The sequence below is a fragment of the Octopus sinensis genome, unplaced genomic scaffold, assembly GCF_006345805.1.
Source record: "Octopus sinensis unplaced genomic scaffold, ASM634580v1 Contig10832, whole genome shotgun sequence".
Taxonomy (NCBI): Eukaryota; Metazoa; Mollusca; class Cephalopoda; order Octopoda; family Octopodidae; genus Octopus; species Octopus sinensis.
The window spans coordinates 444072-457726 of NW_021832226.1; the positions used below are offsets into that span (position 1 = coordinate 444072).

The window sequence follows — 13655 nt, forward strand, 5'->3', positions numbered from 1 at the left end:
GAAAAAAGAGGCATACAGAAAATAATTCTATCTTTACGAAAAACTTCTTTTCTTAGGTCGTCTTCCCTCCTTCGGTTATCTATTGAAAAAATTATTTTTGAATAATAAAAAGTTTAGGAAAAGAGGCATACCGAAAATAAATTCTATCTTTACGAAAAACTAACTAAATAGTTAAGATTTTTACGCAAATTCTTCTGATGGCGCTGTCAATTGGTGGTAAATTGTATTAATGATTGTGCTATGTGGTTTCAACTATCAAAGTGTTTTTCAAAATCTGTTAATTGCACACTCTATTCAAGGTCGTGCGTCAATTGGTGGTAAATTGTGTTAATGATTGTGCTAATGTGGTTTCAACTATCAAAGTGGTTTTTCAAAATCTGTTAATTGCACACTCTATTCAAAGTCGTGCAATCTGTAATTGCACATTCTGTCAAAGTCAAATATGATAATAGCTTTAATTTTGATTCATGTCGAGAATGGTATATGCATTTATTTTAAAGAGAAAAACATAGGATGAATTGAATTTCTTTCTCGCGAATAATTAGGAGTTCATCAGTGTTAATATTCTCGCTGTCGTTTTCATCAAAGATATTCTTAATACGTAAGATTTTTGCCTCGAAGGTTTAATGGACCTCATCATGAATGTCGAGGACATTAACGTTGTTCATTTTAATCAAATGCAGAAAATATTTTTGATTTTTTGGCGGGAAGGTTTCAAGGACCTCATCATGTAAATCGAGGACATCGTAGTTGTTCATTTTAACCAAAATGCAGAAATTTTTTTTTAATTTTTTTTGGGGAGAAGGTTTTAAGGACCCCATCATGTAAGTCGAGGACATTGTAGTTGTTCATTTTAACCAAACTGCAGAAAATTTTTTTTTATTTTTTTTGGGGGGGAGGTTTTAAGGACTTCATCATGTAAGTTGAGGACATTGTAGTTGTTCATTTTAACAAAATGCAGAAATTTTTTTTTAATTTTTTTTGGGGGGGAAGGTTTTAAGGACTTCATCATGTAAGTCGAGGACATTGTAGTTGTTCATTTTAACCAAAATGCAGAAAATTTTTTTTTAATTTTTTTGGGGGGGAAGGTTTTAGGACTTCATCATGTAAGTCGAGGACATTGTAGTTGTTCATTTTACCAAAATGCAGAAATTTTTTTTTAATTTTTTTTGGGGAGAAGGTTTTAAGGACCCCATCATGTAAGTCGAGGACATGTAGTTGTTCATTTTAACCAACTGCAAAAAATTTTTTTTAATTTTTTTTGGGGGGGAAGGTTTTAAGGACCTCATCATGTAAGTCGAGGACATCGTATTGCCAATTTGAAGTTGGTGTGCACACACAGACAGACAGACAGACAGGACAGACACACACCTACCATTTTATTATTAAGACTACAAGTAATCGGGAACGCGCGGGAACGCGCAAGCAATCCGTTCGGCTGGGTTAATTTAGTTAACTGACAATTGTTTTGTTATTTATAAACCTAAAGATTCAAAAAAAAACTACAAGTTAATTAATTAAAAGCTTCATGGGCGGGAAGCCGACGCAATCGAGAAAGAATTAGAGCGTACTATCGCAAGGGATATCCGCTCGAAAAACCATCTCGATTCGCGGGCGTCGCCTGTGATAGCAGACATGCGGGACCCGATCTCCTGAACGAAGCTGATTGCCTTACTGCCCAAGGAACCGGAAGTCTCAATTTGAAATTTATAATTAACAAATTAATTTTATAATTACGCATGTGCGCTGGCAGAAGAAAGGAAGTTGACGAAGTACGCTGTGCTTCCGAACGTCGTTGAGTTTGTCCCCCTAGCCTTTGAGACCTCCGGTGTGGTTGGAAAGAAGTAGAAAATCTGTTACGGGGTGGGAGGAAGAATCTCACAGAATACAAAGACCGGAGGGAGACGAGTGGCTTTTCCAGCGCATCTCGGTTGCAATTCTTCGCGGGAACTGCCTCTCTATCCGCAGTGCTCGTCGTCGGACTAACCCTCAAGTTCACGACATTAATTCTCTATTAATTAATTTGACTGATTTTAAAATTTTCAATTAATTTTTTCAGATGACATTTGAAATTTATAATTGACAAATTGATTTTTTCAGATGACATTTGAAGTTTGTAATTGTAAATTTGGGGTTCATTTTTGACAAATTGACTTGAAAATGGTATAGATCCAACAGGATGCTTAATTCGGATTATACGAGAAGACACAATGAAATTGTGAGATGCATCCACATGCACTTGTGCCGTAGATTTGGATTCAAAAAATCAAGAAGACTGAAAAATCACTCTGTCCAGAGTATTATGTGCAACACCTTGGCAGAAATACGAGTTGATACAACAATTCCAACAGAGTTGAAAATTCAATATAACAAACCCGACATTTTCTTCTACGACAAAAGAGAGAACCTAATATGGCTTATTGAAGTGGGTGTGACTTCAATAGATAACCTAAAGAGTGTGGAAGTAGAAAAACTGCACAAATACGACATTTTAGCTAGTGAATTACAACTGATTCACAAGGCTAAGGTGAAGATTGTGCCAATTGTCATTACGTGGGATGGAATCGTTTCAACAATCTACCGCAAGTACATGGAGCTCCTTGGGATTGAAGAACGTGTTCGGTCTTACATCCAGACTGTAACGCTGAAGGCCACTCTGGATAGCATGTTTGTCGAGTACAAACATGGCTTCAGTGAAATTCTGGACTCTGCAAATTCCGTAAATAGGGACTGGCGGAAATATAATTTCTCTATGAAGATCAGCAAGTCCCTTAAGAGGCCCAGAGACTGCACGCCCCAGGAGGAGATTGAGGATCATGGCGGGGAAGATCAAAGTGGAGTTATGGGAACTCGGGAAGCAAAAATTTGAAAGTCGTCTAATTATTAGTTTACCTTAACTACAATATTAATAATATCCTAATTTTAACTTTAGCTATTAATTAAGATTTATTCTTTTTTTTGACATTAAATCGTTGACCCTTCATATCCCGATATCTTCACGATTTGTTTATCGCAAAATTTTACGATCGAGTCACAGACACTAGAATCAAAGATTATCACTTTCAAAATACATTTTTGTCAAAAATTTGGATAATTAACAACAATTCTTGCATTTTTTTGTAATTATTTGAGCATGAAACTAAACGATAACAAGATTTTGGGTTTAAACGAATTTGCCTTAAATCTTTATTTGCTATATTTAAAAATTTGTGTCAAGATTCAATCACGTTTTGACACAAGACTAAGTTAACTCAAATCTTAACTCAAGGCAAGATTGATTGAATCTAGATTGAATGTATCGTAGAAATGTGTATTTTGAGATTTAAGTCATTAAATCAAAATATCTGTTTTTTTCGTTGTCAACCTTCACACCGTGTCTAAGCTCAATGAACATACTCCTCAGCTTCTTTTAAGCATAACCGACTGGATTTATTTCCTAGTTCCTACTTCAATGAATAACTGCATAAGAAAATCTGATTAGCCTAATTTAACTCGGAATTGATAATTTCTATGGTCCACGAATTAAAACGTAAATTTGATTGTTTTGACCAATTTATAAGTTTAACCTTGGAGTTTTTTTTATATCTCGTCTTAGTTTTTATAATTGGTCTGAAAAAGCATAATTTGTTTTGAAAAAAGTCGTATTGTAGGACGAGTCATTTTAATTTCATTTAAAAATTACAAATTTTTCACATTTCTGAGCAGTTTCTATTAAAAATAATTTTTATTTATTTTTTAAATTATATTAACTATCTTATTTTTATTTGAAAACAATAATATAATACTGATTTTGCATTTTAAATAACAAATTAAATAATGGAAACAGCGACATTCAAAAATGGAGTTATAATTTTTTTATCTATATTATTGCTGGTTTTAAATGTTTCTAACTTATTTTATTCATAGTTACTTTCATTGGGATTTATTGCAATCTCATCTCTATATGGAATAGAGTTTAAATTTTTAAACACTTATGAAAATAATCTCATTCTATATTCACTTCCTATTGCGATAGGTTGCTTATCTGGAATTTTCATCTTTTTGATTTCAATTAGTGGATTCATATCTATATCCAGAAAAAATAAATGCATTAAAATATTAGTATTCTAATAGATTTTATCTAATTTTAGCTTATTGTCGGTCTTTTAACCGTCCTGATTCTTTGCATAGCAATTATTTCGGCATTGTTAAGCTTTCAGCCTGTAATAAAAATGGGAATTCGTTCATTCTTCAAGGCTTTAATTGATGATTACGATAAAAACATCAAGTTTATTGACGATCTTCATAAAAAAGTGATTAAATCTTATATTTATCTAATTCTTTCTAGCTTAACTGTTGTGGTTATAATAACGGGACTTCACAAGATATACGAATATTACCAGAGACTTGTTGTCTTAGCCATAATTGCGATATATCAAAGGTTTTAGTATTTATTTTATTTTAGACTTGTCCGTCAGTTTTATTAAATAATATAAATGAGCTTTCCCTCTACATTTATATAGGAACTGGAATAATGGGTTTTCTAATTGTAAGTGCTTTAATTTTTACTAATAGTTGTTGGCAATTTTTTTCACATGTTACATGTGGAAATTTAAAGATAAAAATATCTTCGAAACACAATAAAATAGTACTAATTGACATTTTAACCCTTTATTAAATAAACTCATTAACTACTTAGTCTGCTAATTAAGTAGTGAATTTTCTGAATAAACTCGACGCTCGATAAACCTTCCTCTTGGTCATCTTCTCAGTTTCTGTAAACCTTTGAAAATTATGTCGAGGCTTATTTAAATCTGTCTGGCTGTAAAAAACTATTTTTTAAATTACTTTTTGTAAAAATAGTCTATATTTCATGTTAGAACAAATCGTAAAACTAACTTCATTTCGCTCTTATAGATCTAGAAGTTGTGTGGAGTTTAGATACTAAAAATCAATATGATGTACTTTGTTTTAATAATATCTTTGTGTTTATATATTCAGACTAATTTAACGGGCTAAGTATGAATTTTATTCTTTTTTAAAAACCATCTTTCTACGTAACAACTACAGCATTTAAATGGATTAAATAACTACTTATTATTTATGGTAGCCATCGGTGTCGATTCTCGTGTTTTAGATTTTAATTAACTGATTTTATTCATTTAATTTATATTTTATAATTATTCAAAATTCATCAATTAAAAATTCTAATGAATCAGGTAATTTAAGAAACAGAATAGTCAAGATAACACACAAAACTGAACATAGTGAAAATTTTTAGAAAATATCTGATTCACTAAAGATTAATTCTGGAATCTCAATAAAAGTTTTTTACGTTTAACGTTGCTATCCAGAGCGTATTTATATCTGAAACATTCTTCAATCATTGCCAAATTTGTTTTCTAGGAGATTTTTGGCGGAAGAATTGAAAAATTAATGTTGCAAGAACCATTTCCAAGTTTAAAATCAGAGATAAATCTTACGAGCATAATTGAACTGATCGTAATCTTTTTCCAGTTTTGTTACCGGATAAGTATAATTATTGCTTGTTTGCTTCGAAAATCTAATAATTTGTATCGAATTATTTTATTTATTACTTTAACCTCAATTAGACCAATATACTTGTTATATAGAGATAGCACATGTTCGTTTATAGCTTTAAATAGGTTCGAGCAAAAAAGTCATGGAACGCTTGCATATTTTGATTAAGTTTAATAATTCTCCTTGAAAATAATATTAAATACTGTAGTTTAAAAAAGAAATTAAAAATATAGGAAATTGTAGATTAATTGTTCAAAAAAAATATACTAACTTGAGTTATAATGAAATAATTAGCGATTTTTATGTAAAAGTTAATTTATTGAAGGAAAAAAGTCATGGAACGAAATCAAATTAATATTTAATTGTATTCCCTTTGCTGGCAGTACTGCTTCCAATCTTGTTTTGTAAGGATAAATAGGCTTCTGACATTTAAAAAGAGTAATATTTTCCCATTCTTCATAGCAAATTGTTTTCAATTCGTGAGTGTTTTTCGGGTTTTTTTAAACCAACTTTCATTTTTAACATTTTCCATAAATGTTCGATTGGATTGAGGTCTGGAGATTGACTTGGCCATTCCAAAACATTTATTTTGTAAGTCTTTGTCATGCTTGGATGTCCATTGTTATGTTAAATTTGATCTACCGACCGAACGAAACAGGCATATTTCCAAGATTTCGCAAAAAAACTGAGATCCATTCAAATCCTTTCCATAATTCTCCATTGATAAAATCCCTGCTCAAGTGTGTTTCAAGCTATCAGTAAGTTCATCGCCAAAAATTTCCTTATATATTGACTACTCATTTTGTGCTGTTCCTGTGGGATCACCTACTTGGATTATACGATGGAAAGTTACTCCATTGTAGGAGGCCATCTTGCTTAACTGGGCAAAATTTCTGCATGTATTTTTTGCATAATCTCAATATAATTCAAATTTAATCTATCCAAAAATAGATTAAAAATTCTCACACTCCTCTTTCTCTGACTTACTACGTGATAGGCATACAACTATTACGTGGACTTGATATCCGAAGACAAGTCCTCATTAATAGAACTTCTCGAACTTGCACCGGAGCAATTAAGAAAATAGTTCCTTTATGTAAACAAAGAAAAAAACTGAATAGTTCCTTTTTGTAAAAGTAACAAGATAAAGTGACAAAATCGATGAAAGATGACGCCATGTACAAAAACTCTCTTCTGAGAGACAGTGAGGATATTGCAAGGAAAAAAATGCTGGTATCTGCAGCAATGCACAAACTCTAGAAGGAATGGCTATCATATGGATCAGCGAGTGTTCAACTCCGGACAAGGCTTTACAATGCCTTGTGAGACCCGTGTTAATGTATAACTCCTCCACTTGGGGTTGCACAGATACGGAACTGACACGTCTTAACAGTTTTCACAGAGGACAATTGAGAAAACTGTTCAAAATGCAGTGGCCCTATAGAATATCCCGGGAGTCGTTATACAAAAAGTGTTCTACAAGGCCACTTTGTATTGACATTTCTGAATCCCGGTGGAAGTTATTTGGACAAATACTGCGAATGGACCACAGGGGACCCGCAAATACAGTGATGGAGGATTACTTCCAATGCGGCAAACCACGGTTCCGGGGACGCCTACGCACTACGTTACCTGTCGTTTTGAACGCGGATTTTGCCGAAATCAAATCCTGTCTCAAGACCGGTGAGGACTTGGACAGGCTGCGGCTCACAGCGCTTAACCGAGGAAAATGGAGGAGACTCGTCAATAACATTATTTTGGGTGTTGCACAGGTGGGACTATATGGCACTACAATAAGTGCATTAATAATAATAGTGTAGATTCAAGCTCTCAGAGAGACTCCTGATTTAATTAAAAATTATCTAATTAATATTAGTTTAAAATATTTCATAGAACAATATACTTTTATATTAAATAAAAATAAAATCGCATTCCAAATGATAAGCCCATTGTTATGTCGATATTCTTTTCCTACCAGTTTAATATGGAGATCTTCAAGTTCTCAAGTAGAACAAAGTCTAAGAGCCATGAAAGACCTCGAAGCTGCTAAAAAATCCTCAAAAGAAGGCGGTGGTTCCAAAAGAATTCAATCTCAGCTGAATAAAGTAAAAACATCTACAGAACATTTTAAAGGGAAAACTTACCGCCAGAATGAGAATTGAATTGTTATGCGACAAGAACTCTTTTGTAGAGTTTGACGGACTGGTTACTCATCAGTCAACAAACTTTGGTCTTGATAAACAAAAATTTTATGGAGATTCAGTTGTGACTGGCCACGGGACGGTCAATGGAAAGAAAATATTTTTATTTAGTCAGGTTAGTTAATAATAAGCTTATTTAAACCCTTTAAATTATGGTATTTTGTATGCCACGATATCACGCCACATATGACTTAAAGTGGCGTGTTTATTAAGATTTATATTCCTTTTATATACAAAATTTTATTTTATGTCTAGGATTTTACTGTTCTCGGAGGATCTCTCTCAGAAGTGCACTCAAATAAAATATGCAAAGTTTATTTTATAGTTCAATAAATAGATAATGGACATGGCTCTCAATGTAGGAGCCCCTGTCATTGGATTGAACGATTCTGGAGGAGCAAGAATTCAGGAAGGTTGCAGTTCGCTGACTGGATTTGCTGAGATATTTAAAGTAGTGATTATTTAATGAATCGTACAGAGAAATGTGATTAGTTCTGGTGTCATTCCCCAAATTTCTGTAATAATGGGCCCATGTGCTGGCGGAGCTGTATACTCTCCCGCCATTACTGACTTTGTTTTTATGACCAAAGAATCTTATATGTTTATTACCGGCCCCGACGTTGTCAAGGTTGTATTTGTAATATCTAAACAACAAAGACGGTTACAAACGAGGATGTCACCCAAGCACAGTTAGGAGGATATAAACCTCACACAACACTCTCCGGAGTAGCTCATTTTGCTTATGAGAATGACATACAATTGCTCCTCAACCTTAGAGAATTCCTTTCATTTTTACCATCAAGTAACCGTTCTGCAGTTCCAACAATTCCTTGCAACGATCCTTGGTTCCTTTCGTAACAGCGTAATTTTCTTACAGGGATAGAAGTGTTCCCTCTCTACGCTCTGCAGTTCCTTTGGAGTCTACAGCTGCTTATAATATGTTGGATATTATAGGAGATGTATGACTCATTAACATTTTATATTAGGTTGTTGATGACCGTAAAGTATTTGAGATTATGCCTAACTTTGCGAAGAATTTAGTTATTTGTTTCGCACGTATGAATGGAAAGACTGTGGGAATTGTTGGAAACCAGCCTAAAGTTGCTGCTGGTTGTTTTCAATTATTTATTATGACAGGATGTCTCGATATAAACGCTTCCGTTAAAGGAGCCAGATTTGTGAGATTTTGTGATGCCTTCAATATACCAATAATTTCGTTTGTGGATGTGCCGGGATTTCTACCTGGTTATTTGAAAAGATTGAGTCCTTAGGAGTCAAACAGGAACATGATGGAATTATTCGTCATGGGGCAAAATTAATTTACGCTTATGCAGAAGCAACTGTACCTAAAATTACAATAATTACTCGGAAGGTAAGTTTTTATCAAAAAATTATCGTCAGGCTTATGGGGGAGCTTATATCGTTATGAGTTCTAAAAGTCTCCGTGGAGACGTAAACTATATCTGGCCTTCTGGAGAAGTAGCAGTTTTAGGTGCAAAGGCAGCTGTTCAAATCGTTTTCCGGGGTTCTGCCGATCCAACTGCGCAGGAAGATGAATACACGAGGAAATTTAATAGTGCAATTCCCGTGGCAGAACGAGGCTACGTCGATGACGTAATAGATCCTGCGGACACCCGCAGAAGGATTATTTCTGATCTGGAAATGCTAAGCTCTAAGCAAGTACATACTCCATGGAAGAAGCATGGGAATATTCCTTTATGATAATTCTAAGTTTTTTCACTTTTCTGGTCATTTATTTATGTTTTTTATTGTTATTAACATCATTGTTTTATGTCAACGATTTGAAGAATCAAAAAGGGCAATTTAAAAGAGGATATCACCAGAAGAATAGCTTGAAACCATTTTAGCAAACAAAGTTCACTATATTGCTTGTGATAAAAATAAAAGCCATTATCAGATGAACTCATCAGAACTTAGCTCGATTGTTTTAGGATTATTAGCTTTTAAAGAAACAGATATAAATCTACGTAAGTGTTTTTTTAGAAAAAATAAGTTGATTAGTTCCACAATTTGGTCAGTAGCAAAAGCTTACTTTTCATTAGATATTCTCATTCCGTGCAATGTCCTATTTCCCGTAATCTCATTTTAATTTTTTTGTGAACAAGCATATTTGATTCATTATTGAACTGAATTTTTATTTCATCCGAATCGACGTATCAGCTTTGATTTTAAAGTTTTGCGTCGACAGTATTGACTTAACTAAATGTTCCTTCAACTTCCTTGCTTTTTTGATTCCACTTATTTGGCACAGATGAAGATTGATACACTCGACAATTTTATTGTATCTTCCATGTTTAGCATTTATTCAAAAACTATCAATATAAAGACGAATCACACAATTATAGTTCTTATTTAAAATGACAGAATATATATTTTTTCCTGAAAAATTTACTTTCCTCTAAGCGATAATCTTGGGTTCGATGCTCAAAATCATAAAAGGAAAATTACACCAGAAGATTAGTTCTATAAAGAGTTACGTATTTGATATTAAAGTGCGAGAACCGAATATCAAATAAGAATAGGAAAAATGTGTCAAGGTACTAAAAATAAGCACTAGTTGATAAAAGGGTGAATAAAGCAAGCAGATGTGGATTATGTGCTGCATGGAATAACGTTAAAAATTTTTGAGTCAGTATCTTTCTGGAGATTGAATCAAAGGCTTTCTGAAGATCGAATGAGCATACAATTGATTTGAGATGAGGTCTAGTTGCAAAACCTTTCATTATAAACTGGGTTAATGTGGTAAGATGTGTCGAAGTAGAGAAATTACTCCTGAAGCCATGTTGGATGTATGTAAGGGGGAGAATAGGGGTAATCAAATTGAGAATTAGTTTTTCAAGAATCTTTGCAATTAAACATAAAAGTGAAATGGGTCTATAGGAGGAGGGGACGTTCTTCGGTCGGCTCGGCTTGAGGATTGGGCGTATAAAAGAATTTTTCCATATATTTGGTATTTGATTTTGGTTAACAGAATAGTTGAAAATGTTTGTCATTGAATCAATTCCGATCGGACCAAGGTGCTTTAGCAAGGTTGTTGGAATCAAGTCTGGTCCACAGGATAGGGATGATTTTGTACTGGTAATCACCGCTGCAACTTCAGCAGGGGATATATAGGTGGGTGTGTTTGATTTCTTTGGTTCATTGTTTACATAATATGAGTTTATCTTAAGATGATTCTTGTGGCTGATTCCGGCGTAGAATTTCACGAGTTTACTCAATTCAGATTGACTTGTCTGTTCTGAGTCTGTGCAGTGGTTGGCAGGTCAGAACTTTTTGAGAGCGTTCCACATGCGTTGGGCAGATTTTTCTTTTCAAAGCGTTTTGATTTGTTTTTCCCATCTTCTTTGGGATGCTTTTAGTTTCTTAGCGATGGAATCGTTGAGGTTTTTTTATTTTTTTTCTTCCTTCGGGAATAGAAATTAGATTCTTTTTAAGAAAGTTTCTTTTCCTGGTAAGGATTTTTGTCTCCTGATCGAAATTTTCGTCGAAGTGATGGTAAGTGCATTTTGGAATAAATAGTTTTCTACCCAGCAAGATCGCCTCATTTAGGTACTTGACAGCTCCGTCGATTGATTTGAACAGTTTAGTATCAGAGTTTTGAAGTTAGCATATCCCTCCCAGTTTGCGCTCTTGTAATTATTATTATTATTATTAATTAAGCCAAAACAGAATCACCGTCTTAACCATTAACTAACGTGTTCAGGTGATTCCGACACTTCTCAACAGTCGAGCCATCTTTTCCCGATGTTCAGACCGTGACCCCACACACTTTCTGTATGTACGTGAAATGCTTGTGGTCCATCTCCACGATCCCTCCCACTTGCCTCTACGAGAGACTCCACTGTTCGATGGATAATTTTCCTTCCGGTATGGTCCTTCAGTAGGTTTAGATTTTTCTTGGATTTTCTCGATTTTTAGTTGGTTCGTTGCCGCCAGGTTACAGCCCCAAGCAGCACATGCATAGCCTATTGTTGGCTCGATATACTGCTTGTAAAGGGTCTCTACCCCTGGCGGACAAGTTCTCCCACAGTTCCAAAGAAAGGCTTTCACAAAATTGATTTTCTTTATACAGGTTGACACGATCGATTCAACATGAGGTGAGAAACAGAGGAAAGTATCAAAACGTTACACCCAATATCTTCTGTGTTTTCTTTTGTGGTATTGGGACTCCATTCAGCGTGACTTCAATAGTTTTCGTCCCCATCTTCCTGTTTTCGTGAATAGAGTGACTGCTGACTTTTCGGAACATGCATGTAGTCTGTTTTCATATAGCCATCCATATAAGTCGTCCAGTATTCTGAAAAAGACATAGCTTTGTTCGTACGGGGAAAGGCTTTCTTGATCCTGATGATGATTGGATTGTGATCTGAATGAGAATTGGCCAATTTATTAAGAAAATTAATTTTTTTCTTAGTGTCCGGTACTTAGTGTCCATTTCTCGGAACATCATTACGTTCAACAATCTTTGAAGCATGTGAAAGTTGAGAAATTACATAAATACAATTACTTGGCAAGCGAATTGAAGTTAATCAAAAATGCAAATGTGAACGTCACACTACTGATTCTCACATGGAATGGAATAGCATCCAAATTTTACAAGCATTACCAAAACTTCCTACAAGTCCAAGATTTAACTCGTGCTGTTGTTCAGACGATCGTGATAAAAAACACTGGAAAACATGCGTCTGGAATACAAACTTTTACCTACGGGAGGAAATCATGCAATCAATGAATAATGAACGAACAATCACGCAATCAATGAACGACTTGAACATTTCTTAAAAACAAAATAGTTGATACCGAATAGTTTAAGAATAAAATAAAAAAGTACATTTTCTTTAGTAGAGTCTCTTGAAATATTCAAATAAATTTACCCTTATTATGGGATCATCAAAATTCACCATTTTCCGCAATCGAATTGCATGAGAAAATTGGATTGATGATTCTGTGGATATGACTACTTTTTATAATTAAAAAAAAGACTTTTATAAATATAAAGTTAAATATTTTTTCGATCTTATAGTAATTTGTTATTATAACAAGAATTGTCGAAAATTGGATCAAATTCCATGATTCCAGTACCAGTAAGATTATCAACATTAATGCTTGCAATACATATGACGCTAACTCCATTAAAAATGCAACGAGATTTCAGATTCATCTAAAAAATTGACATTAGAAGGATACTTTGTTTGTTAGTTGATCAAAATGAGCAAATTTTATGAAATAGAGGTTTCTATTTTGTTGATCTTCCAAAAATGTTATTGTTATCCCGTAGCATGTAAATACCTTGAAAATTTTAATAATTGTGATAAAAAATAAAGATCTAAAGCATACTAACCAATGAAACGTTTCCAGCTTGACAGTCTTGAAAAAAATGACTTCTTTTCTCGTCTATTGTACAATCCTTAATCCCAATATATTTCATCTAAAAATAATCTTGAAATCACTATTCTAACATCAGTGTAAGAAGTTAACTTCCTGATCATTGGATCCAAGTTAAAAAGAGCGCGTTGTTGAGCTGCAATATCCATTACACACGCTATGCCGCAATAATTCTATAGACTTTAAGCATCCCAGCTTGTCAAATTAACGATGAAACCGCAAAAACCACTTACTCGTTTGTAATGTTTCCTTGACAAATTACCAAAAAGACGACAAAGCATAGAAATCAGATAATTGCTATTCAAGGTCTCGGATTATATTAAATTTTTCCATCCGAATAAATTCAAATAAAATTGATGTCATCAATTTTGTACTTGTTGGAAAAAATATTAATGACGAAATTAAAAGCCTAATAACGTATTATTCTCGAAATTTTTATTGAAAGAGAAAAACCATCTCTTTTTTATGGCTTCAATCTTTAGAGCAGAGAAACACTACATGAAGGAAAAGCCGTATATAAAAGAGTTG

At 33.7% G+C, this 13655-nt stretch overlaps 1 protein-coding gene, 1 long non-coding RNA gene and 1 pseudogene across 2 annotated transcripts; 2 read left to right on the top strand and 1 right to left on the bottom strand.

The window, feature by feature from the left end:
* Nucleotides 1-2302: 2302 nt before the first annotated feature.
* Nucleotides 2303-2869, top strand: LOC115228609. Its single transcript, XM_029799166.1, has one exon. It carries the CDS (start codon nt 2303-2305, stop codon nt 2867-2869), a length of 567 nt encoding a protein of 188 aa, XP_029655026.1.
* A 5198-nt stretch (nt 2870-8067) lies between these two features.
* Nucleotides 8068-9461, top strand: LOC115228610 (annotated as a pseudogene).
* Nucleotides 9462-12827: 3366 nt separating this feature from the next.
* Nucleotides 12828-13275, bottom strand: LOC115228620. The gene is made up of 3 exons (XR_003883227.2): nt 13202-13275; nt 13084-13170; nt 12828-13031 (listed from the first exon to the last, which is right to left on the bottom strand). It is a non-coding gene; the product is annotated as an uncharacterized LOC115228620 (long non-coding RNA).
* Between the last annotated feature and the right edge of the window lie 380 nt (nt 13276-13655).

Coding starts and splice junctions, on each gene's coding strand:
- LOC115228609 (XM_029799166.1), top strand. CDS start 2,303: ATGTGCAACACCTTGGCAGAAATACGAGTTGATACAACAATTCCAACA.